The following is a 24,689-nucleotide window of genomic DNA, read 5'->3' on the forward strand; positions in this document are numbered from 1 at the left end:
TTATTTATTAGTTTCTTCTGCAGGCCCTTCTTTCAGGGATGACATGGGGCCACACCCATTTCCAAAACTTCTTTGAGTTTCAACAGCTTCTTTAAAAAAGCCTTGTCCCTAGTATATACTACTTCTGCTGAGCATGGATGCCTCAGCAACTCTACATGGCTTACTGCAGACTATGATGAGAAATTCATAAAGTATATGATAAATGCACAGTGGTACCTTGGTTGTCAAGCATAATTCTATTCGACTCCCGGAACGAAAACCAAGGTGCAGCTTCCGATTGGCTGCAGAAGCTTCCTGCACTCAATTGGAAGCTGTGCCAGATGCTCGGCTTCCGAAAAACTTCTGGGTTTGCAGTGCTCGGGAGCCGATTTGTTTGGGAGCCAAGCTGCTCGACAACCAAGGTACCATTGTATGTGCCGACCAATATGGGGACTCTTTTGTCCCAACAAGCTGCTTCCTTCTTCCACTACCCATTTTGAAACTGTCCAGTCAAGAGCACCTAGAGATGTAGGAACAAACCAAGCGCTGTCCCAAAATCCAGCACTTTGCTCAAACATTTTTGCCGCCTATAATTTCCAAAAGCTACAATAAAAAACATCTGATAAATTTTATAGCAGCCAAACCAACTTAGGTGGGTTGAAACGACTGTGGACAATGAAGCTTTGCAAGATCACTAAAGGAAAACAGTGGCATACTAGATGAGGATGGACTAAAGTCACAAAGGCGTGAACTAGCTTTTTAAAATTTTATTTGAGAATACAATCCATTAGAACAACAATAAAATTACTAAGCAACAGTTAATAACAGCAGCAATCAGGTTTCTCCTCCAAATACCTCCTTAAAGGTAAAGGGACCCCTGACCATTAGGTCCAGCCGTGGCCAACTCTGGGGTTGCGGTGCTCATCTTGCTTTATTGGCCAAGGGAGCCAGCGTACGGCTTCCGCGTCATGTGGCCAGCATGACTAAGCCGCTTCTGGCGAACCAGAGCAGCGCCCGGAAACGCTGTTTACCTTCCCACTGGAGCGGTACCTTTTTATCTACTTGCACTTTGACGTGCTTTTGAACTGCTAGGTTGGCAGGAGCAGGAACTGAGCAATGGGAGCTCACCCCATTGTGGAGATTCGAACTGCCAACCTTCTGATTGGCAAGTCCTAGGCTCTGTGGTTTAACCCACAGCGCCACCCGCGCCACCTCCTTAGAAAACGTTTAACTAAAAAAAAATAATACATTTTTATGTTATAAAATCAAAATAACAGCAAGAATATTTTACTAGGGAATACAGAAAACAGAGGAGAAATGAAGTAATATATATAAAGGTATATTTTAAATGAAAGAAAAAATAATTACAGTTTTTACAATTATTACAATTATCACCTTTAAATAAAAAAAGAAAGGGGGAGATGAAGGGAAGCTTTGCTTCTGCACATGACTGTGGCATGATGGGAAGCTTTGCTTCTGCACATGATTCTTCACAAACCGTTCTAATACTAAGACATTCCCTCATCACCCTAGAATGTTCAGTTCACGTTGAGTTCATGAAAACATCGTACCCTGACCTGTTCTTAATGCATAGCTGACCACATCTATCGGAACGTAATTGTTATGTCCTTTTAAGTCTTGTCATATCAATCACTAATAATTGTTTAAGTCTTGCTATATCAATCACTAGTTATAATTTAATAAGGCGGTTTTCATGCCTGTCTAGTTCTGTGTTCCCTTTCCCACCCTTTAATCTATTCATGATCAATGCTTATATGCAACCTTTGCTTTGTACTTGTGTTAACCAATCAGCAATAAGCACATATGTGGCAATGCTGTAATATTCAATAAAAGCGATTCCCCGAGACTTGCTCGAGAGATGCCTCCCATATGACACTTGCTACTCGTCTGTCATTTATTTCAACCCAACATAAACATATCTTTATTATTAAAAGGAAATGATAAATCATAGGGATCATAGGGGAATATGCTGGCATTAATACTGTCACCTTACTCTACAAGATTTTAAAAACTGTTGATATAAATCAGTTTTTAATACACTATATGTTCCTAAGTTTAGTTTTTGAAAATGGATGAACCTTTAAGGGAATTCTGTCTATCTCATACTGTTCTCAGTACACCCACTGTTTAGTGTTATCATCACTGATGTATAGGACCAGATGTTTAAACTGATGTGTCTCATAATACAGGGGAATATTCGGGATTATACATTCACCATGCAAGGACTCCGTATATAAAAATGGTCTTTTAAGCCAGGGTTTCTTATATTGAAATATATAGTATTTTAATTTTCTCTGCCATAGGCAGAGCTGTTCCAGAATGATCCAAATGGGTAATTATTGAATCAGATATGTCACCATCATTTCATAGCTTTTAGCTAGGAGTCTATCCATCAATGAAAGTTTATTCTGGCTAACACTCTATTTTGTAATTTTATACCAAATAGGGCCGAAATTTTGAAAAAAGAGGTTTATTAAGGTTTTTAATATTCTGGATGCCAAAATTTCTAAAATTATGATGGCATATTGGGGATATTTAATTATTTAAAAACAAATGTTTTGGTGCTTCAGGGCTCAATGAAAACTCAAACTCTGATTTCTTAGAATTTACTCAAGTCCTGCCACCATTTTAAATGCTTCTAATTCAGCAAGCAATGGTTACATGGCTACTAGCGGTATTGCTGTGGTTATATCAATGTAATCAGTGTGTAGTAAAATATATATATTAAGGTCCCTTACCCTGCACTGTATTTAAATGTTTGGATGACCTTATACTTTTATTGCCACAGATCACTTCCTGGTGGCGAGCAAAATCCTTCTCCAGCCAAAGAGGGCCCATAGCACAAAGCAGAAAGGGTAGCCTCAAATCAACACTGCCAGAATAGCCATACCTAAACTTTGTGAATGGTTCTCTGATTCTGTTGAACAAGCTCTACTGAACTGCCCAAGTGTCGAAGCAAGGTGGAACCACATCAAAGAGGGAAGCTATAACATGGCTATGCCTTCTTTTGACAAAAGAGAGCAGCAGATTGCCAACTGGTTTGAAGCCAGATTAAGGATTTAGAATAGAACCATGTCTCTGGTAACAAGTCACTGTTCAGAGTGTCATTGAAAAAAGTGATGCAGGTGGGGAACTAAAATATCTTTAAACTTTTTGTAAAATAACCCTGTACCTGGCGACTTGTTAAGTTGCCTAATATAGCTTCTACAGTCAAACCTCGGATCCTGAATGCCTCCGTTTTGGAACGTTTCAGCTCCCGAATGCCAAAAAACCGGAAGTAAATGCTCCAGTTTTCGAACGTATTTCAGAAGCCGAACGTCCAAAGCAGCTTCTGCTGGGGTGCAGGAAACTCCTGAAACCAATCGGAAGCTGTGCCTCGGTTGTCGAATGTTTCAGAAGCTGAACGAGCTTCCACAACTGAGGTTTGACTGTACGACTGCAACCACTGTTATTTGCATATATAAGGAGCTACTAGTTTCTTATTCCAGCAAAGAAAGTGGCACAGAATGACTAGCGCTGGATACAACCTGTTGCCCGTATAGGGCATTTGTACCAACTGCAAGAGATCTTATTCCACACCAAACCACAGAAGGACAAAGAATCAATGGCCACTCTCTTTGAAAGTATGAACATTAGCCATTATTGCATTGATCTCTAGCACCAACTGAAACACAAGGGCTGCCTTGTAAGGCAAAGGACAGAAGCTCCCCACTAATGCCATATCCCCCTAATGGGACTTGTGAAGACATTTCAGAAGGCCAAATATAGGAGCCAAAAACCTAAACAGCTGCATTTTGATTGCTCAAGCATACGAAACCAAAAGAGCTTCTTCACATTATGGCTCTCTGGGGATTAGAGCTCAAATAATGCATAAAAAAAGAGAGGAGAGGCTGACCAGATGCTCACTTACGTGTTTAAACGAGCCATGAGGTGCTGCTGTTGCTCCTGTATCTTCCAAATACTCCTCCCAATTGAATTCTGCTTCTTCCACACCTGATCCTGCATCTGTAATAAGCCAGAAAAAACACACAGTAGCTTTTAGGAGAAACACCGGTTTACTACTTTAAATTCCTTACTTGTGAAGGGGTTGCTTTGGAAATACACTAAATGAGTATATTAAAAAGCCAGATGGACACCTTGTTTGTTAATACAGGTTTAGGGAACCTAATAAAACTATGCAAATATTCTGATGTATAATGCAACCAGAGATAAAGGATGTCAACAAATTCCAGAATACTGGGAGTGGGAGACTACTTAAGATTGTACAAAGTACAGTGAGAAATTTGACGCTGCAGATGCCACTTGTCCTGATCCAAGCCACTTATGTTAGCAGCCAGTGTGAATTACTGAAGTCCCCATGTTGATTCGGTGTCCTTGACACCCAAGATGCACTGAGGGTACTTCGGTAAGAAAAACCACTTGAAGAGGTACAACACGTATCAAAAGTAATTGGAATTCTGTGAAAAATAGGAACTATCTGCATGTTAAATTGGCTGAAAGCTCAGCCAAAAACACGGAACAGCAATCAAGAAAATGGCAGGAGGAAAAAAAAGAACATTACAGTAAAAGCTTAGGTGGTGGTCACTAAGCAACTTGCAAATACATGAGGAGAGGGCAGCAGCTCCTTCACAAACACATTTGATTTGTGACTTATGCCTGTAAGTAGTACACCCTTGATTTAATATGTGACAGGATCAATCCTTAAACAGATATATAGCTCATGAGGCCTGGCTGGGCTCTCTTTCCTTAACAGCTATATGTAACGCTCTCCACTCCAAAAGTAATGCCTCACAGATGAGTAGATGGGCTTCATTAGCTAAGCTCAGACTGACTATACAGTTGGTGTCAGATTTTGCAGTTACCATTTCAATTTGTGTAGCCAGTTTGCTCTCACCAAAGAGTAACTTCTGTCATGATTTTAAATGCACAAAGACACCTTATATGCAGCAGGTCAGGTGTGTGCTGAGGTGTCTATATGGGAAAGATGGTGGTATTTTACAGCACAATCTTACACCCCCAACCAGTAACAGAACTCAATTTTTAAAAAAATACATTTTGTTATATGAAATCAGATCTGAATTTGAGAGATCATAAACTCCTGCATTTGCTTATTCCTTTTGTTTTTGAGCCAACACACTAGTCCCCAATGAGTATTACACTAACATTCTGGATACCTGAATTGATTTCTATGGGGCGCCAATCACTTCCCCATTAGGGAAGACCAAGATAAAAGGCTAAAAAACAAGCCAAGAAGCTCCTTCTCTAAACAGAGGGAGTTTCACTCTAGACTTCTCTTTGCATAACTGGCTAGAACTGCTTTCCTAAATGTCAGTCACTGCTATGACTTCATTCACTGGTTATCAACGCTGAGAAGACAGGAGTAGACCAGCTTTTCACAAACAAATGAGACTGTATGTTTTGCTTCACCTCCATAAATGCTAGAAACATTTTGTTTAATGGAATCTGAGAGTCGTGGCTCATGTGGGTGGCAACTGCTCCCCCACAGACACCTATAAGGACCAGGTGGGCCTATGAGCATTCTCTAACATTACCCTGCACTGTGTGACTTCTCCTGCCCCTTTGAGCAACTTGTGCTCATAAAATAGTGACTATTTCATGTATAAGTGGGTCCTGCCTGGAGGTGTGTCTGAAGATTGGCAGGAGAGGTGTTGTTGTAGCTGTGCTACTGAGGTGGATGGAAGGTGGGGCCTTGGAGTCATCTTGTATGCTGCATATGAGCATGCAGAGGGTGTACCCCATCGTTGAGAGTTCATGCTCTGCTTCTGGATGGGTAGCATGTGGGCATCATTGCCAGCATAAGCACTGATGGGTGGGCTATGGTGGCATTTCCAGAGACGATGAACGTTTCTTGCTTTTATGCTTTTTTGTACTTTCTCATTGTGCGTCTCCCCCCTCTCCTCCTGGGCTGAGCATACACTGGAAACTGCACAGCTGATGTAGCAGTAGCGTATCTCCTGTCCTGACATAATGGGAGTATAGGATTGCTCTGTTAGTACATAACCAGCTTCACATATAATTCCTTTGTGTAGCCTGAAGTCTCCTTAATTGCATCTTATGTAACTGAAAAATATGCATACTTGTCAGAGAAGAATTTCAGGAAACTCTCTGTCAAGTTTGCAAATTCAAAGGCATGTTGTAGTAAGAAATTAAGCTGCATGTTATTATTTATAATACCTGGGCAGTAAACACTGGGTTGGGCTGGTTATGAAATGCAGAACAGCAATAGTACTGCCCATGCCATACTCAATTCTTTAAGGACTAACTCTTCCTCTCACAGGAAGTGAAGTGGGTAGGGAAAAAGCCAAATTTCAACATTAATGAAAGATTCTAACACTTCCAAGTCTCTATTTATGGCAGATTGCATCACCCACATTCAATATACTGCATGCAATGTTACTCGCTTTGTCAGCATATTTATTCCTTGAAAGAGAAAAGGCCACACACTCTCAAAATGTACAGCTCACAGCATTTGAGGCCACAGAATATGAAACCACAATAAGCATTAGCAAAGTTCCACATTCTGTACTTACGTGTGGTTTGTGATTATATCAAGAAGAATCACACAATACAAGCTCTTATGTGAGAGAGCTCATCACCTATGCTCCATCTAAACAAGTTCTGTGAAGTGGGCATAAACTTTAAGAATAATTTCTGCAAATTCAAAGAAGCGATAGCTGTAAACTCTATACTTGTTTAAAATGCGGCAGCAGGAGGACAGAAATGAAAACGAAAACACACTGGCTGGGTTTAGACATGACAGAACAATGAGTTGTGGTTTATGCACAAGCCTTGGGCTTGTGTGCCCATCCCCTCCCTGTTCCGCTCTAGTGTGAGGAGATAAGCTTTTGCTTCTACTTGCAGAAACACAAATTATCTCTAAACCCTAAACTCTGGTTTATCACAACTATGGTTAGTTGAGACAAGCCAGCTTTGCAACCCATGGTTAGAAGATGGCTTGTTTCAAATACCTATAATTAGGATGAACCACAATTGTTTGGCTTCTGACTTGATGATAAACTGGCTAGTCTACATCAGAATCAAAGCTTCCAAACTCACCCTCCAAGTCATCATGAAGGAAAAGAGGTGAAGGAAGAAGTATGTGAGCCCAGAGGGAGGCTGGGCTCATTCTTTTAATGATAAGCCTTTATTATGCTGTACCGAAATGTGGCCATATAGTCACAGCAAGCCAGAGGTGAGGCACAAGGAAACTCTGCATGAGATGAGAAGCTGTTTAGATCAGCTGCTGCTGAAAGATGTTTTTGAGAGCTACAGGCACACTGCAATGTTAACGCAAGTGAAGAACACACATAACTGAAGAGGAACTTCAGCAATGGTCTTCATAGCCCCTGCCTTTGAACTTTAAAGCAACTTTACCCATGGCTTATCTTTTTAATCATCTGTGTCGCAAGTATGCAAAACAAGGTTAATTTCTCCAGAATAGATTTACAACTGAGAAGATACCTGTTGGAACCCCAGGTGCCATAATTGCAGTACCTGTCTCATGCTGCTGTTCTCCATTCATCTCCACAGCAATCTGGCAATAATCCTTGGGAGCAGGAAGTAGAGAAAGCCAACCAGTCACTGCCTTGATCTCATCTGCTCTCAGTGTCTTCGCTTCTACAGGCTTCCAGGATGATCAGACAAACACTGCAGAGGAAAAAATTTAAATGTGTTTTTGTTTGTTTATAACTCCGGAACAACTAAACGTCTCCTTCTTATATTTGTGGAATAAGAACACATTTTAGGAAAAAAACAGAGGCCACATCTATTCCACTTCCAAAAGGCCTCCAATTTTAAATACAATGTAGAATTATCTTTATAGACATGCTGTGATATATTGCCCATGCCTGAAAATGGCAAAAAAGCAGGGTTAAAACAAGTTGATTATTGCTGTGTACAGGAATCATTTCACTTACATACATCTTTCTCTTGCCTACTGTACATAAATAACATCTCACATCTACTCTGAATTTTCATGTGCCACTAGAGTTCTGACTAGATTGTATAAAGCAGTTTTATTATAGACAGAACTCAAGTGGTGGTACAAATAAAGTGCTTTTTACGTGAACAACATCCACTGTATCTTTAATATCTGTCAAATTTTTGTATGAGGAAATCTGAAAATAATTCTAATGCCTTTGGTATAGAGAAATGGCTTTAATTTGCTCTGTAAAACAGCATGTATATTTTCAGCAATATACAAGTAGTGTGGTTATTAGCAATAAAGAATACTTTGCCAATGATACTTTCCTGGCAATAAGGCCTTTTGCAAAACTGTGTGCATTTCTCTTGGCAGAGATATGCCAGAACTGCTCAGTTAGCCCTTTTCAGAGAGAGGGTGTTAAGCCCTCTCTTTTTAGACAGGTCTTCTGAGTTGTAGAATCCTGCAAAAAAAATTTGTTGCTGAATTCTTCATGAAATTCATATTGTGCTAATAGCTGAGCTTGAAAAGCATACAACAAACCCATAAAATTAATACATATTTAAAGAGCCAAACTCTCTTAACCCAATGAATTTATAGTTTCAGTACCTGGAACAGAAATACTCAACTTGCTTTTATTCTGCTCTTTTAATTATGCATTCAAGCCCCATCATAACAAAAATATAAGATATAGAAATCTGGAATGCTATGACAGGTACAACATCATATTAATCTCTGCTACTCTCAAATTATCCTTCAAGATCCTATTAAGCGGGATTGCCTCCAAATGACTCTTAAGCACCACCTGCTTTTGGAGTTCCCTGATAACATCAAGGAACACTGGACCAAGCTAAAACATCCATTACTGCAGCCTGTGAACAAACTATTGGATACCAAACCAAGAAACACCAGGACTGGTTTGATGAGAATGACAGTGAGACTGAACACCTTATTGACAAGAAAAGGAAGGCCTTTCAGATCTGGTAAAGAGATAGAAACTGTGCCACTAAGAAAAAAACAAACTATGCCAACACTAAGGCTGAGGTTCAAAGAAGAACCAGAGAACTAAAGAACTCCCAGTGGATAAAAAAGCTCGAGAGATCCAGCACTTAGCCGACACTCATGATGCACAGAGTTTCTTTAAAGCCACAAAGACCATCTATGGGCCAATAAATCATAGCATATGCCCCCTACACTCAACAGACGGTAAAAAAAGGTAAAGGGACCCCTGACCATTCGGTCCAGTCATGACCGACTTTGGGAAGCGGTGCTCATCTCGCTTTATTGGCCGAGGGAGCCGGCGTACAGCTTCGGGGTCATGTGGCCAGCATGACTAAGCTGCTTCTGGCAAACCAGAGCAGCGCACGGAAACGCCGTTTACCTTCCCGCCAGAGTGGTACCTATTTATCTACCTGCACTCTGACAGACGGTACTACACTTCAAAAAGATAAAGAAGCTATTGTACTGAGTTGGAAAGAACATTACCAGCATCTCCTTAACTGCAACTCCCCCATAGCTGCCGAGGTCTTCTCACAAATCCCGCAAAAACAAATTAGAGATGAGCTTGCAGTATCTTCAAATTTGGGAGAGTTATGTACATCTATTAACCAAATGAAAAACAACAAAGCCAGTAGACCTGATGGGATACTTGCTGAAGTCTTCAAAGTGGGCGGAATTGAATTTACACAACAACCACACAATCTCATCTCTGGGAGAGACAGGAGATCCCAGCAGAATTTAGGGATGCCAAGATTATCAATCTCTTTTTAAAAACGTGATAGAACGGATTGCAGAAACTACTGAGGCATCTCTTTATTAGCCGCAGCTGGCAAAATTCTTGCAAGGATCTTAGCAAACCATCTCCTAACTATATCTGAAGCTACCCTTCCTGAATCCCAAAATGATTTTTGACCTTCTAGGGGACAGTGGACATGATTTTCACTTCTCAACAGCTTCAGGAAAAATGCAGAGAGAAAAACCAACACCTGTATATGCCGTTTATTGACCTGACTAAGGCCTTCAACACTGTAAATCGTACTGCCCTGTGGACTGTCCTTCTGAAAATTGGCTGCCCAGATAAATTAGTGAACATCCTTCGGCTCCTCCACGATAATATGACAGCAACAATCGCGGATAACAATGGCTCTCAAAGTGAACCATTCACAGTAGAATCAAGTGTTAAACAGGGATGTGTTATCACCCCAACTTATTTATTATTTTCATTGCCATGATCCTACACATTGTCGAAGGAAATCATATACCAAACAGATGGAAAGCTCTTTAACTTGAGTAGATTAAAAGCAAAGAGTAAGGGTACCCCAACTTTCGTCACAGAGCTTCAATATGTTGATGACAACATAGTGTGTACACACTCAGAGGATAACCTCCAAACCATCCTAAATATCTTCGCAGAAGCTTATGGAAGGCTCAGCATCCAAAAGACTAAAACACTGCACCAACAAGCATGTTATTTTAAAGCAGGGGATCTCCAGATGTGGTTGATAGGAGTGTGAGTCCTACAGTCTATGGAGAGTCATAAGTTCCTTGCACCCACGTTCTAGAATGCATTATATAAAGGTTTTTATTTTATTTTATTTGCTGAAACAGACTCCTTCAGGAGGTTGTGGACTCTCCTTCACTGAAGGTTTTTAAGCAGAGATTGGATGGCCATCTGTCATGGATGCTTTAGCTGAGATTCCTGCATTGCAGGGGGTTGGACTAGATGACCCATGGGTCCCTTCCAACTCTAAGATTCTCTGATTTATAATCCATACTTTCATAAAAGCTACTGCTTTCAGTTTTGGTTTCCATTATGTAGTTTTTTTGCTGCTGGATTATTTCTACTGCTCTTTGTATTGTTTGTTAATTTGGTTTTATATTGCTTTATTGCAATTCATTTTATGACTGTTGTTAGCTGCCTACAGATTCCAGAAGAGCAGAATACAAATTTGGATATGGTATTCAGAACCCTGAAGCAAGTAAGGCCTGGAAGCACTGGCTAAAGAAAAGGCATGGCACAAGAAGTGGTTTCTGTTTTCATATCAATAGAGCCAACATTAAAAATTGTTTATACAGTATAGAGCAGGCATAAGCAAACTCCGGCCCTCCAGATGTTTTGAGACTACAATTTCCATCATCCCTGACCACTGGTCCTGTTAGCTAGGGATGATGGGAGTTGTAGTCCCAAAACAGCTGGAGGGCTGGAGTTTGCCTATGCTTGATATAGACTTCCCAAAATTTACTCCCTAATTGTGCCTAATTTGGTCTCAACTCAGCCGAAGATGGAAAGTCACATTGCACAAGCAGAAGTTGTTCCGCTCACACTTTTAAAAAAGTTGAATACTGCCTCTAGTCTAGCGTTTTCTTATTTTCTGATTCACAACTTTGGTACAGCAAAAGGGCAACTGAGTATGTGGCTAAATGCTAAATCTTATAAGCAAAGCAACATGCAGGACTGGATGTAGGACTTACTGTAGCAATGCAACATTCACAATGATGCCTTCATTGCCCTGAGCACAACAGCTTTGATTATCACTGAACATACACGGGTGCAGGTATTTTGCAGCCCTGCACACAACACCTAATACAGCAAAGGAAAAGGTATGGAAAGCATATCTATCCCCAGAAGCATCGCTTACAACTAAAAATACAATGTCAGTGCTTAGAATTCGAAAGATGTTTCCAACCACACAAGGTACTCTTTCATCTTTGCAACTATCTATATACCTGAAAAACCAGGTTGCTTTGATTTTTCCCCTCTTCTGCTTGAACTTAACTACCTAATTGTCAGCCCAACTGAATAAATGAATTCAAGTTTCCCGAGACAGTTCTGTGTTAGGCTGATCATAGAGCAAACATGGGATGTAATTACGGTGGCAATAATAAAAAGTAACCTCTCTCTTTTCAAGAGTGAACTTCAAGAAAGCAGAACGGATTTAAAAGTACTTAAAAGCAAGACTTGACCAAATGTGTTTTTAAGTTCTAAATTTTAACACCGACAATAATGTCACTTTGATATTTACATGCCACTGTAAGTATGAATGAAATTATAGGTTTTTCATAGCAAAGCGTCGTGCTGTGAGCCTCTGACTAGAGTGCATTGAAAAGTTAACTCTGATAAAACTGACTACACATGCTAGTCTAGGTAAAAAAGAAAAGAAAAATATCTATTTGGAATGTATATTATTGTGCACATTCTTGTTGCGTAGCAAGATGATCATTAATTACCGTGAACGACAACAAGGCTAAAAAACTCAACCTAGAGGTATTACATGGAAACAGGTCTATGTTCCAAAAGGCATAGCCTAAGATTCTAGGAATGGGTTTTTTCCCCACCAAGGCAAAAAGCAAAATTGATCTGTTTTCCTGTTACTCACAATACATATCTTGTAGATTCATCTCCTACGTACATCAGCAGATAATATGATTATTTTATAGTGTTTGCACCTAAATGTAGGACATTAATACAGCAACAACAACTTCACATTACACTGTTCTGCATACTCCAACCCATATAATTTTACACCAGGTGTCTCCATATACAAGTTGCTGGATGATCGCTTGATGGGAAAGTTAAAACACATTTTGAGTGTTCCACAGGGAGTCTCATCTAGAGTTTACATTAGATTCATAATCTTTCGAAAGAAAGAAAGAAGAATATGAGACTGGTTATATGGTATATTTGTGAACAAAACATTAATAGAAGGGTTCTGGGTTTTCTACTATTAAAATTAAAATTGGCCATTTAAACAGTTGGGCCTCAACGAATCTGGAAAGATTCCTGCATTTTATAATGGCAATAGTTTGTGTTGAGTCCTCTGTTCCCATACAGTTTGAAAGAGTTCTAGTTTATCATTTGTATTTGAAATACATTTTTAAAATGAGATTTGTAAAGCCATGTAAAATGCATTAATAAAAAGAACTTTTTTTAAAAAGTGCTATTCTAGAATTAGGTTATCATTTGAGAGCTGTCTCTCTCTCTCTCTCTCTCTCTCTCTCTCTCTCTCTCTCTCTTTAAACAGAAGTTGAGTCCTGAAAAGAACAGAGGAAGGAGAGCAATGAGACTGGGAGAGTAGCATGGGGGCAAGGGGGCTTTAACCCTTGGCCCATGCCAAGGTCCCAAGCCAAATCCCTGATTCAGATTTGGGGCACAGAAGGGGCATATAGTTAAAGCCCCTCCTCACCTATGATCCCAATGTGCCGCTCCCCACACGAATGATTAAAAACACACACAATATACTAGCTGACAAGGCCAAATGACATGAACACCACATCATCATGTTTGGTCGTCAGAAATGTTACACAGAAGAAATAGTGGGTGGTTGTTATGTTTTTTCGCCACAATAAGGAAGCAGACATAATCCTAAAAGCAGAGAGGTATCTCAAAAAGCACACAGAATACTTTATATTAGCTACTCTTACTTATTTCATAAAATCTATATCCCACTTGTCAAAAAAGCTCATGTTTACAAAAATAATAAAAATAAAAATTAGTAGAAACAAAGCATTCAAACAATTAAAACCAGCAATAAACTAAAAACACACCTGCATTCTAGATACCTGCATAATCCTGTCTAAACACAAACAGAATATAGCGACGTCACCTGCCTGATATCACTGGGCAGGGAAACAAGTATTATGTGGCACCTGTAACAGTTCCAGTTCCACAGATCAAAGCAGTTGATATATTGAGCATATATTGATTGGGTAAAGCGAGCTTACACGTAAACTGGCCCCAAGTTGTAAAGGGCTTTGTATATTAATATTTATTTTTAAAAAATATTAGCAGGGCGTAGAGAGAAGTCCAGTTAATCAGTAGGGAAAGCAGGGTGGAATCTGAAATATGAACTCTTAAGAGGTGGAGACAAAAGGACAGCAGTAGGTATAATGTGGAAAGATACCATGAGAAGCATCTTTCTATCTCTGAAGTCCTCCAGATGTTCGCCAAAGGCAAACGACTCTTCATACAATGCAAATCCAGTCTCTCCCCTTGCAAATGATTCGACAGATCAGGGCGAAGGCAACTCAAAGGCTTAAGAGTAGTGCATTTACTTGGGATGCTGGAATTCCCCAGAAAGGAAGAGCTAGAATGTTCTGTGACAGTTGATGGAGGCCAGGAATGGGGGAGGGGCATCTGGCCAGGAGCCTGGCGGATGTGGCTAAAATCCAGCTTATTTTCAGTGCCCTAGTAATCAGGCCCTGGTACAAATAAACCCAGCCTTGCCTGAACAAATCAAACCCCTTTGGTTGTAATTTAAGCCTTGATCAATTTAAGTTTTTTAAAACACAGTCAGTATAGTCTAAAACATGGGCACCTCATGTTTACTAACCAGCTCAGATGCCGTTTCAGTTGTCCACATTTCATAAGGTAGAGATGGGGAGACCCGTTTAGTTGGATCTGCTTTGGATCTGAATTGATTTTATATATGTGTGTTGCTGTTTTAAAAATTGTTATATATGTGTGTGTGCTTATCCAAATCGTTTTTATATAGAGAAATGTTTTTGCTGCTTTTCTATGTGCGATTGTTCTGTGTATGTTTTTATTGTAAATTGCTTAGGGATGGGCTTATAGGAAGTAATTAAAAAATGAAATAAGTATTAAAAGGAAGAAGATTCTTGTGCAGAAGACACCCCTTAGCATTAAGCCCAGCAATTTGTGTTGACCATGACTACTAAATAGAGCTCAAAGTTCTTCCAGAGAAAAATCTTTAATTTCAGCAGCATAATTCAGGGCGGGGTAGGGGAGTAATTCTGCTGCTGCTATTGTTAAATAATCAAGTTCTATAGCTAGAAATCCATGTTTATCTCCTGCATATCACCCAGACATCTACCAGTAGATCTGTATCCACCCCTCTCACCATCCCTGATTGAATTATGCTTACTTTAAGCAATTTGACATTGCTTTTTCTGTACAACTCTGAGGAATAAAATGCTTCAGTGTTGCTAACTTACTCAAAGATGTCCTGGTATGCTATTGTGATTTTAATACTATGCCTAAGGTTTCTATGCAATTTTCAGCTCTTAAGACTCACAAGTCCTGATTTGCAGTTACTCTGAGCAGGAATGCAGCCCAAAAATAGAATTCCTTACTTAGGAGTTTTTTTAATGCAATAAATATAAAATAAAAGGAGGCAAAGGAGGAGAATCAAGATTAAAAACGGAGGCAGTATTTTATTTCTTAGTATGTATAGCTTTTATTTACACTGCAAGTTGGAGGAAGCTTATCCCATGGAAGAAAACCATTGTACTGTCCATGGACTGCAATGCATTCTTGGTTTACTGTTTGCAAGATTCAACTTCCCCATCCCTTGATTTAAATCCATTCTAAACATAAGAGCAATGGATAAATTTAAACACTTTTTAAAAAAGACTTAAAATGAATGACTAGATTTTCAAGACTTTCAAATAATTTAAGCAGCTTCTGCTGAGTGCTTTACAATCAAATATCTGAACATTCATTTAGCCAGCTAAATGCTGGTCTTAAATGCCAGGCTCCCTGTTTTTGAACACATGTTCCTCAACAATGAAGGGGAAAAAATACTGAGTACATTTATGGTCCATTTCTGCAGTTTTAGTGTTTATTTCAAATTGATGTTCCTGAACAGGAAATGTTCTTCAAATTATATCCTCATCTCATTCTGCTATTTATTCCTACAGCACTAAGGCACCACTCAGGTGTAACCCTGCTGCTATGAAAATGCTGCAACACTGCAAAAATAATTTAGGAAAGGAAATCACCAAAGAACTTGTTAGGCAAGCAATTCCATTACTCATAGCTAAAATGGAATCGGGAAGAACAAATGTTAGATAAAACCCTTGCAAAACAAGGTGCTCTTTGAAGGTTTTTAATGGGGCTGGCAACTCTATAGTTGCTGCATTTACTACCAGACACATATTTTGTATAAAAGATAGGTTCCAGCAAACACAACAGTAAGCACTTTAGAAATCAAAATGGCAAAGATTGCAGTCAGTTTTATCACAGCAAATTATAACCAGATATACAAGTGGGAGGAGGTAGCGACCGCGTGGAAACACCGTAACAGACAGGCCTTCTAAAAATGTGAAAGGTTATGCTGATTTGAATGGAAAACATAAGCAGCAGCAGAAATGAGGAAAAGGACCAAACACTTGAAAGGGATTCAGGTCTGTTGTATTTGGGGGGGGGGGGGGGAGTTCCAGTTCCAGGGAACTTGAACTCAATTTGATGTCATTTGGTTCTGTAACTGTGCAGAGTATCTGGAACCAAAGATTAAATGGCTTCACATTTTCCCTGCAGCTGATGAAATTCTGTGGGCAATCCATTCTGACTGCAGTATTCGATCACTCCCTCTACCCTGCATTTTTAACTTTAGATATGATATAAATTTTTCATTGCTTCTTACAACTGAAGCTAGACTTTAGCCTATCAAGTTAGTCCCCCTGAAGACAAGCTCTGTTACTCGTGTAAATAATTACTGGGTAAACTTGGAAATAGGGGGCTGAGTAGATTTTAACTGATACAGTGTCATAGGAAAATAGGCGAGGAGAGAAGAAACAGTTGAGATCTGTACTACTGGAAATCCCCTTTAAAAAGGCCAGAGCGTTTTTAACTGACTGCATGGTGACTGTTAAGTTTAACCATGAGCTGGGCTGGAGACAACAGAGTGTGACCTTGTGGGCCCACCTAGTCATTCAGAAAGTTGGCAAGGCATGCACAGAACCTTCTACTCAAAAGATTATGTCACATCTCAGTCAAAAGCAGTGGACATGCATTCTTATCATCACAAGTTAGAAGTAAGGCAGACAATACAGAATTCATTTTCCAACTTGTTCAGGACACCTTGATTTACTTTCAAACTGACCTAACATGGGAATCCCCCTCGTCATTATATTTGGCTTGCCTACTTCCATTCCCTACTTCTGTTTAGCTTCAGGGTCTATTTACATCACCACTTATCACAAGATTGCAAGCACTTCGGTTAAAAAAAGATCTCCTCCCCCAAATTAACAAGTTGGATGGTAACTGATGTTAGTCATACTCAGAGTAGACACACTGAAATCAATAAACTTCTTCCAAGCTGCTGGAAAACAGCTGGCACCATATAAGGGGCATTCAAAAATACCCATTCACCGCACAAAAACAGATACATTACAGTCATCTGATAGTGACATGACCATGTTGAAAGCAAACATGTGAAACGTGTACTCAAATGTTCTAAATTTACTGAAAAAAAGTTGAAAAGACAGAAAACTATTTTTGTTAGCTGCCTTAGTGGTTCTGAAAAGCTCCAAGTAAGTCACAGGAATTCCACCCCGCCCCCAGCGCGATCATTTCTGTCATTTGATTTACAAAGCTCTGCCCTTTATTTATAGATGTGGTATTTGCTCCATAATAACTGATTAGTAAAGGCTGCAAATGAGCATCACTGTGTGCACGTGTGAGAGATGCACAATGAGGCAGCAGTATCAAAAGCTGGATTTAAATAATATTCAAATAAGGCAATCTGCACACCCTCCCCCACCCCCATTCTTCACCTGAATTTTAATTCTGCAGCATTTGCAATTTTATGCATTGTGTCAGTACAAGAGAAAGTGAACGCAAACTACTTCTGGGCACATTCATTTTTTATCAACCATACAACATGTCAACAAACTAAGAAAGGTCAAAATGATCAGTGTTATTCTTACCGTTTTTTTAAATAAATAAATAAAATTATATCCTGCCCTTTCTTCCAAGGGAGCCTAGGGCAACAAACAATTCTTTGATTAAAAAAAAGACCAAGCAAACAATTTAAAAGTATAAAAATGTATTTAAAACATTTAAAAGCTGTTAAGGATACACCTAAAAACAATTAAGCACTTAAAACAAATTTAAAAACAAGTGTAACCAAATCATGTGTCTGTATAGGACAGCTGAAACAGAAATGTTTACAGCAAGCTTTTCAAAGAGTAGTTTGGCCATCAACTATTCCGTAATACAGTGGTAGCTCCGGTTAAGTACTTAATTCGTTCTGGAGGTCCGTTCTTAACCTGAAACTGTTCTTAACCTGAAGCACCACTTTAGCTAATGGGGCCTCCTGCTGCCGCCACGCCGCCGGAACCCGAGTTCTGTTCTTATCCTGAAGCAAAGTTCTTAACCTGAAGCACTATTTCTGAGTTAGCGGAGTCTGTAACCTGAAGTGTATGTAACCTGAAGCGTATGTAACCCAAGGTACCACTGTACTGAAGGAAGAAAAATTAAAGGCGCAACAACATGACATATAGTTACTGGTCAGTACTATCATAACAGGGAGAGGTGCATTCTGGGTCATTGCACACGTAGGCAGAGTGTGCAAAAGCCCAGCAGGCCTGGCCCCCATTCCACCACCTTCCGGGTCCAAAATGACCCACCTCAACTGAACACACACGAAATGGTCTCTGCCTGCATACACAGGCCCATGCAATCAGTACCGTGTTGCTAGCCAGTTGCTATATGTTGAGGTTCTTTAAAAATTATGCACAGTAATGCAACTGCTAGTGCAACTGCTGTTTCATGGCAACATTGTAAGCTGTCATACACCAAGTCAGATCGCTGGCCATCTAGCTCACTATTATCCCCAGTGATCACAAGCATCTCTCCAGGGTTTCAGACATGATACTAAACCTGGGACCTGACATAGCATGTGCTCTACCACTAAACTAAGCCTTTCACCCAATAAAGCTACATTAGAACCGCAACAGCCCCATGTCATACCCATACCACCACATCTTGTTGCACATGAATTGTTTTTGTCCATGTTCCTCTCTAGCTTCTTTGTGGCTCACCTTCATACACTGGATGAATATATATATACATACAAAGATACAGTTGCAACAAGGGAAAAAGCTAGGCTGTGGGCCTTATCCGTAAGCAAACCCATTCATGAATGACACCTTGCTCCAAAACTCCTCATGACCACTCTGAAGAGCTTCACTCACCCATGACTACTTTCCGAACATGACGCTAAAGATAAGAGTAAGTGTCCCCTCCCACAGAGTTGGTCCAGGAGGATACCACGGTCAATGATGTTAAAAGCCACTTGAGGGGTCAAGCAGAAATAATACGGTTGCACTCCCTGGCTCTCTCTTTCTCAAGAAAGCTCATCCATCTGGTGGGCCAATGCCGGGTCTGTTCCCATACTGTAGTGGACCTAGGTAATCAGTCTCATCCAAGAATATTTGCTGTTGCTTCCTAACCATCCTTTCACCAAGAAAGGGGTTTTGGTGACCACCCTATAGTAATTACACTCCATTGGGTCTAGAGCAGGCTTCCTCAACCTCGGCCCTCCAGATGTTCTGAGACTACAATTCCCAGCATACCTGACCACTGGTTCTGCTAGCTAGGGATCATGGGAGTTGTAGGCCAAAAACATCTGGAGGGCCAAGGCTGAGGAAGCCTGGTCTAGAGTGAGCTTTTAAAGAAGTGAACACCACACAGCCTCTTTAAGGACAAAGGCAACACTCCCATCATGCAAGGCTGTGTTCATCACCCATTCTGTCACCCCACTCCGGCTAGCTTTCATAAAGCAAGATGGACAAGGGTCTAACTAGCAGGTGGTCAAGTACCATATTTTTTGCTCTATAAGACTCACTTTTTCCCTCCTAAAAAGTAAGGGGAAATGTATGTGCATCTTATGGAGTGAATGCAGGCTGTGCAGCTATCCCAGAAGCCAGAACAGCAAGAGGTTTTGCTGCTTTCACTGCACAGTGATCCCTCTTGCTGTTCTGGCTTCTGAGATTCAGAATATTCTTTTTCTTGTTTTCCTCCTCCAAAAACTAGGTGCGTCTTGTTGTCTGGTGTGTCTTGTAGAGCAAAAAATACAGTACATCACTGCAAGTATCCCGTCCACATCATCAGGGCACATTAACTGGAACTGATCCCACAATGCTGGCCTCAACATTGCATTGGACCTTGGCTGGCACTGCCACAACACCAGCATCTAAATCACTGCAGTGTTGAGTGCCTGTATCCTGAAAGAGTTTAGCCATTTGGTTACAGTTAGTCACCATGTGCTCCAGAGGTTTGCCCCCTGGGTCAAGGTAAGCAATCTTACAGCCACACAATGCAACTCCACCAAGCAGTTCCTTGAGAATGCTAGGGAGACACAGCCTCCCACAGCCACTTAGTAGGCTTGATTATGAGCCTGAAGATGTACTCAGTTGGCTCTGCAGCAAGATCTACGTCACCTATACTCCAGCCTGGCAGATACTGCAACTTTTGAGGCACTTTCACACTCATGCTGTTGGGAGCGTTTCAATCCGAACCACTCGCATCGACATCAGATGAGCATTATTCCTTTCTATGACATGCTTCTGACACTTTTATGAACACTCTTAAGAGCTGTTGTCATTAAATTGTCAGGCAAGTGTTAGGAAGAGTGCAATGTTCACATGACCACCTCAACCCAGGCTGCAGGCTTTCAACTGCCATTCATGTCAACATCTTAATGCCTACACTTGCAATTCCCCACCCCCCACCCCACAAATACAATGGCAAAGCGTGGAACACCAAATATTGGAAGAGAAGTGAAAGCCTACCTAAAGCCTGAAAATAATTCATTGCGAAGTCATGATTGCTAGACTTGCCAATATAAACTTCTGAGGTTAAACACAGTTCCTCCAAAAGGTGGCAAAGTAAGAGATAACTTTGGAAAAGATGGGATGAGGGCAGGCTTAAGCCCCATATGATATGGAACTTTCCTGGGTGAAGGCTATGAAACAGGAGTACTGGCTTGAAGCAGTGTTTTTTTCCCTTAAGACAAAAGACTAGTAGCAACAGAGTTGGTAATATTTTCCTTTCCCTAGCATAGGTGGGGGGGCAAGTGGGGTGCACAATGTTGTGGCATCTTTCTGAGTGCAGGTCCCAAACCTTAATGGTTTGTATTTAATATATTATTTTACCAGTACATTGCTTCCTCTATGATGCTGTCCCTCTTTAGGCTCCTAGAAAGCCAATTGATAGGTGTGTTTTCATTTATTTGTATTTACTTCAACAGTTTATACAGTGGTGCCTCGCAAGACGAAAATAATCCGTTCCGCGAGTCTCTTCGTCTAGCGGTTTTTTCGTCTTGCGAAGCAACCCTATTAGCGGCTTAGCGGCTTAGCGCTATTAGCGGTTTAGCGGCTATTAAAGGCTTAGCTGCTTAGCGGCTAAAAGGCTATTAGCAGCTTAGCGGCTTAGAAAAAGGGGGGGGGAAGCGAAAAAAATCGCAAGACTCGCAAGACGTTTTCGTCTTGCGAAGCAAGCCCATAGGGAAATTCGTCTTGCGAAGCAGCTCAAAAACGGAAAACCCTTTCGTCTAGCGGGTTTTTCGTCTTGCGAGGCATTCGTCTTGCGGGGCACCACTGTATATTGCTTAATTACCACAGTCTCTAAGTGATTCACAAGAAATGCTTAATTAGATTGCAACCGGGCAGATAGTTGAGGGTGTACATATTCCAGAGACCCCAAACCTGCTAAATAGGAAACACTCTCGTGGTCTGTTTAATAGAGAACAGCCAGTGGAAGCTTGCTGCTTTCCATCCCTTTCTGACTATGTAGTCCAGTACTAGCTTTCCTTTCCAGACAAACTGGAGACATTTGGAAGCAAGGTGCTGGGGGAGACACTTGAATGGCAGGGGGTTGTGCTTCCTTGGCCACAGTGCACCTTGCTCTATCAAAGAGGTATTTTAAGAGTGAATGTTCTATACTCAGTGTTAGGGTTGATATAGAGTGCATTCTTCTGTCAGGTACAGCAAACCTGGAAATGCCATGCAGACATTTACTAACGGAGCTAGCTGGGCAGACACTTATTTATGCTGGTGCAAAAGTATAGGCTGATTTTCAGCGTTTTGCCCTGAGCCCCACTAGATCCAGATCAGTGGCACTCACTTCTTCTTATTACAGTTTGTTAACTGCAATGCTCAGAATAACAAAGCATTTTAAATGTCCTTTATCAATGTTATGTTGAGATGGGTCAGTCCTCAAAGCTCAAGAAAAGCTTCATCTCCTCTCTGGTTAGTAGAAACCTAAAATGAACAGAAAATGTAATACATCCAGAGATCTCTTTTCATCCTTTTCAATGGAGTGGGGAAAGGAAGATACTGAGGGAAGGGTTCCATACAGTCTATAAACAGCTCTGATCCCTTACACAACATGTGCACGTGCTGCCTATCAGTTGTCCATTTGCCTGATCAGGCACCGCATGAGTGATTAAGCATTACAGCAGGCAAGCTTACCCTTTCTCAGGCCAAGGGCCACATGGAGGGAATGTCAAGGTGCTGAATGTCAAAATAGGCATGGCCAAATTTTTAAATTAAAAAAAAAGACAAATGGGGGCAGGGCTGGGAGACACACACACGCTTCAGGTTACATACGCTTCAGGTTACAGATTCCGCTAACCCAGAAATAGTGCTTCAGGTTAAGAACTTTGCTTCAGAATGAGAACAGAAATTGTGCTCCGGCGGTGCAGCAGCAGCAGGAGGTCCCATTAGCTAAAGTGGTGCTTCAGATTAAGAACAGTTTCAGGTTAAGAACAGACCTCCGGAACAAATTAAGTACTTAACCCGAGGTACCACTGTATTTTGGTTTCACAGTGGAGTATCCATAGAACCAGTCAGTTAAAAAACCAAACCCATAGGTTTTTTTTAAAGAAAACAAGCCTGAAGACTACATTTTGGGCACTGCAGTGAAGAGCCACCACTGTATTACAGGATCTATAGCTTACAAACTCTACTACTCATCTAGAGACTAGAATAATTATTTGCATGTTGTTAGTGATTTTTTCAAATGTTTTATTTATAATTTTAACAAATTACAGAAAAAAAGAAAAAGAACATTTTAAAAATTCTTCGGCAAGTTGTTAGTGATATATTGTGCAGTTGTTCTGACAATAATAAATGCCAGAAATAGCAGCTCCTGTTAAATGAAGCTATTACTATTTTTTGAAAAAGAAGAAAAAAGCAGAAGAAGTACAATGGATATTTCCCCATCGCTCCTGCTATACGCTTGTACAAAAATGGCACTGGTTAACACGATCAATTCCTCACACAACTTTAAAAAATGAAGTTGCTTGTGTTTTTTAACACACACACACACACACACACACACACACACAGACAAGGCTTTATGTATGGCTCTCTGTACAGCCTGTGCATTAAGTCTAGGAAGCATAATTGAGAAATGAAGTACTGCCTAAGCATTAAATGGCTTTGAGTGACACGCTGTAGTTTGTTTAAAGTTGTGTGACTAAAATAAGTCTTCTGATCTGTAAACTGCAACAGCCATAGAGCTGTTTTAAAATTGGAATCTTTAAGATGTGCAAGAGCCAAGAAATAAAGTCTCGGCTCAATATGACAAAGCTGGAGTTGCTCCCAATCGCACCAATTAATAAAGTAGAGTACTTTAGATAGAAGGCAGCAGAATTTGTATCCTTTGCCTCCTGCCTTTCAGCAGCCAACAAGCCATCCACCAGCAGCTCTGCAATTTTCTTTCAGCTGTATGAGGTCCTCCGTGGGGACTTGCTTTATCAAAACTAGAAATACATTGGAACTGCCCTCCGTTTACTGTTCCATCAAGGAGTGAGGAGGTAAAAAAAGAGACGGGGATATAGGATGGGAGATGCAGCAAGTCTAATAAAAGCTGGCTAATGTCTGGTTTCCGTACGTGCAGGGCATGGAAAGAGTGCAGTTGATTTTGGTGGCGCAGGCGTGGAACTCTGCACACAACTTTGCATTGACTCCTCAAAATGAGCTTCCAGCTTTAGTAGCTTCCAACCAAGGAGTTATGGGTTATCTATAATGCACCATTGTCCTAGAGCAGGCATGTCCAACAGGTAGATCGTGATCTACCAGTAGATCACTGGACATCTGCGGTAGATCAGTGGTAGATCACTGGCTCCCCCCAAAGAAGCTGAACAACTGTGGCTCCCCTAAAGAAAGCTCAACATTTTACCTCCTCCCTGAAAAAATTCAACAACTTTGACCCGAACCCCCAAAAAGGGAGTAGATCGCTGCCAGTTTTTAACTCTGCGAGTAGATCGCAGTCTCTTGGGAGTTGGCCACCCCTGTCCTAGAGTAACAATCCCTTTACAGCACTTTAGCTGCTGGTTTGTTTAATTAAAGGAGGGAAGCTGCAAGTTAGTGAGGGCCTCAAGTCAACTCTTCCTCCTCTTGAGATAAGCAAAGTTTTAGCTTTGTCCCAACAACAACAGAAACTATTAGCCTGATGAGCACAGTCTAGTGCTTCTAGCAGCCTCACCAGTAAAGCAGGTTATTGTAGAATCCCTTAATTGATTCATTTCATCCCACCAGCAACAGCCATGTACAATGATGAGGTCCAGCATAAGGGCACAGTGAACTGTGAATGCCTCATGAGAGCAACCATGCCTATGCAACCAACACCCTAGGATTCTCTACCATTGTAAAAACATGGGCTGCTTGTTCACAAGGCAATTCTGAACTACAGTGGTACCCTGGTTCTCGAACTTACTCCGTTCTGGGAGTCCATTCAACTCCTGAAACTGTTCAAAAACCAAGGCATGGCTTCCGATTGGCTGCAGGAGCATTGGACGTTTGGCTTCCGAAAACTGTTCACAAACCGGAACACTTACTTCCAGCTTTGCAGCATTCGGGAGCTGATATGTTCAACAACTAAGCCGTTTGGGAACCAAGGTACCACTGTACTAGTTTAATTAACAATTGCTTAAACAGATCTTTACATGCAAATCCTACAATGAAGAGGACAGGAGCCCTCCTGCAATTGTCAGCTATT

General features: G+C 40.8%; 1 protein-coding gene across 2 annotated transcripts in view; it reads right to left on the reverse strand.

The window, feature by feature from the left end:
* SFMBT1 (Scm like with four mbt domains 1) overlaps positions 1-24,689 on the reverse strand; it is a 72,186-nt gene that overhangs the window by 26,032 nt on the left and 21,465 nt on the right. The window contains exons 1-3 of one of the 2 annotated variants that reach the window (XM_053377605.1): positions 13,843-14,018; positions 7,516-7,668; positions 3,911-4,005 (exon numbers count right to left, since the gene is read on the reverse strand). In XM_053377605.1, the coding sequence (XP_053233580.1) occupies positions 3,911-4,005; positions 7,516-7,543 (123 nt within the window). In that variant the 5' untranslated portion in view covers positions 7,544-7,668; positions 13,843-14,018. Of the gene's footprint in view, positions 1-3,910; positions 4,006-7,515; positions 7,669-13,842; positions 14,019-24,689 lie in introns of those variants that run through there. The other variant, XM_053377604.1, reaches the window with a different exon arrangement.

This window comes from Podarcis raffonei, chromosome 2 (assembly GCF_027172205.1).
Source record: "Podarcis raffonei isolate rPodRaf1 chromosome 2, rPodRaf1.pri, whole genome shotgun sequence".
Lineage (NCBI taxonomy): Eukaryota > Metazoa > Chordata > Lepidosauria > Squamata > Lacertidae > Podarcis > Podarcis raffonei.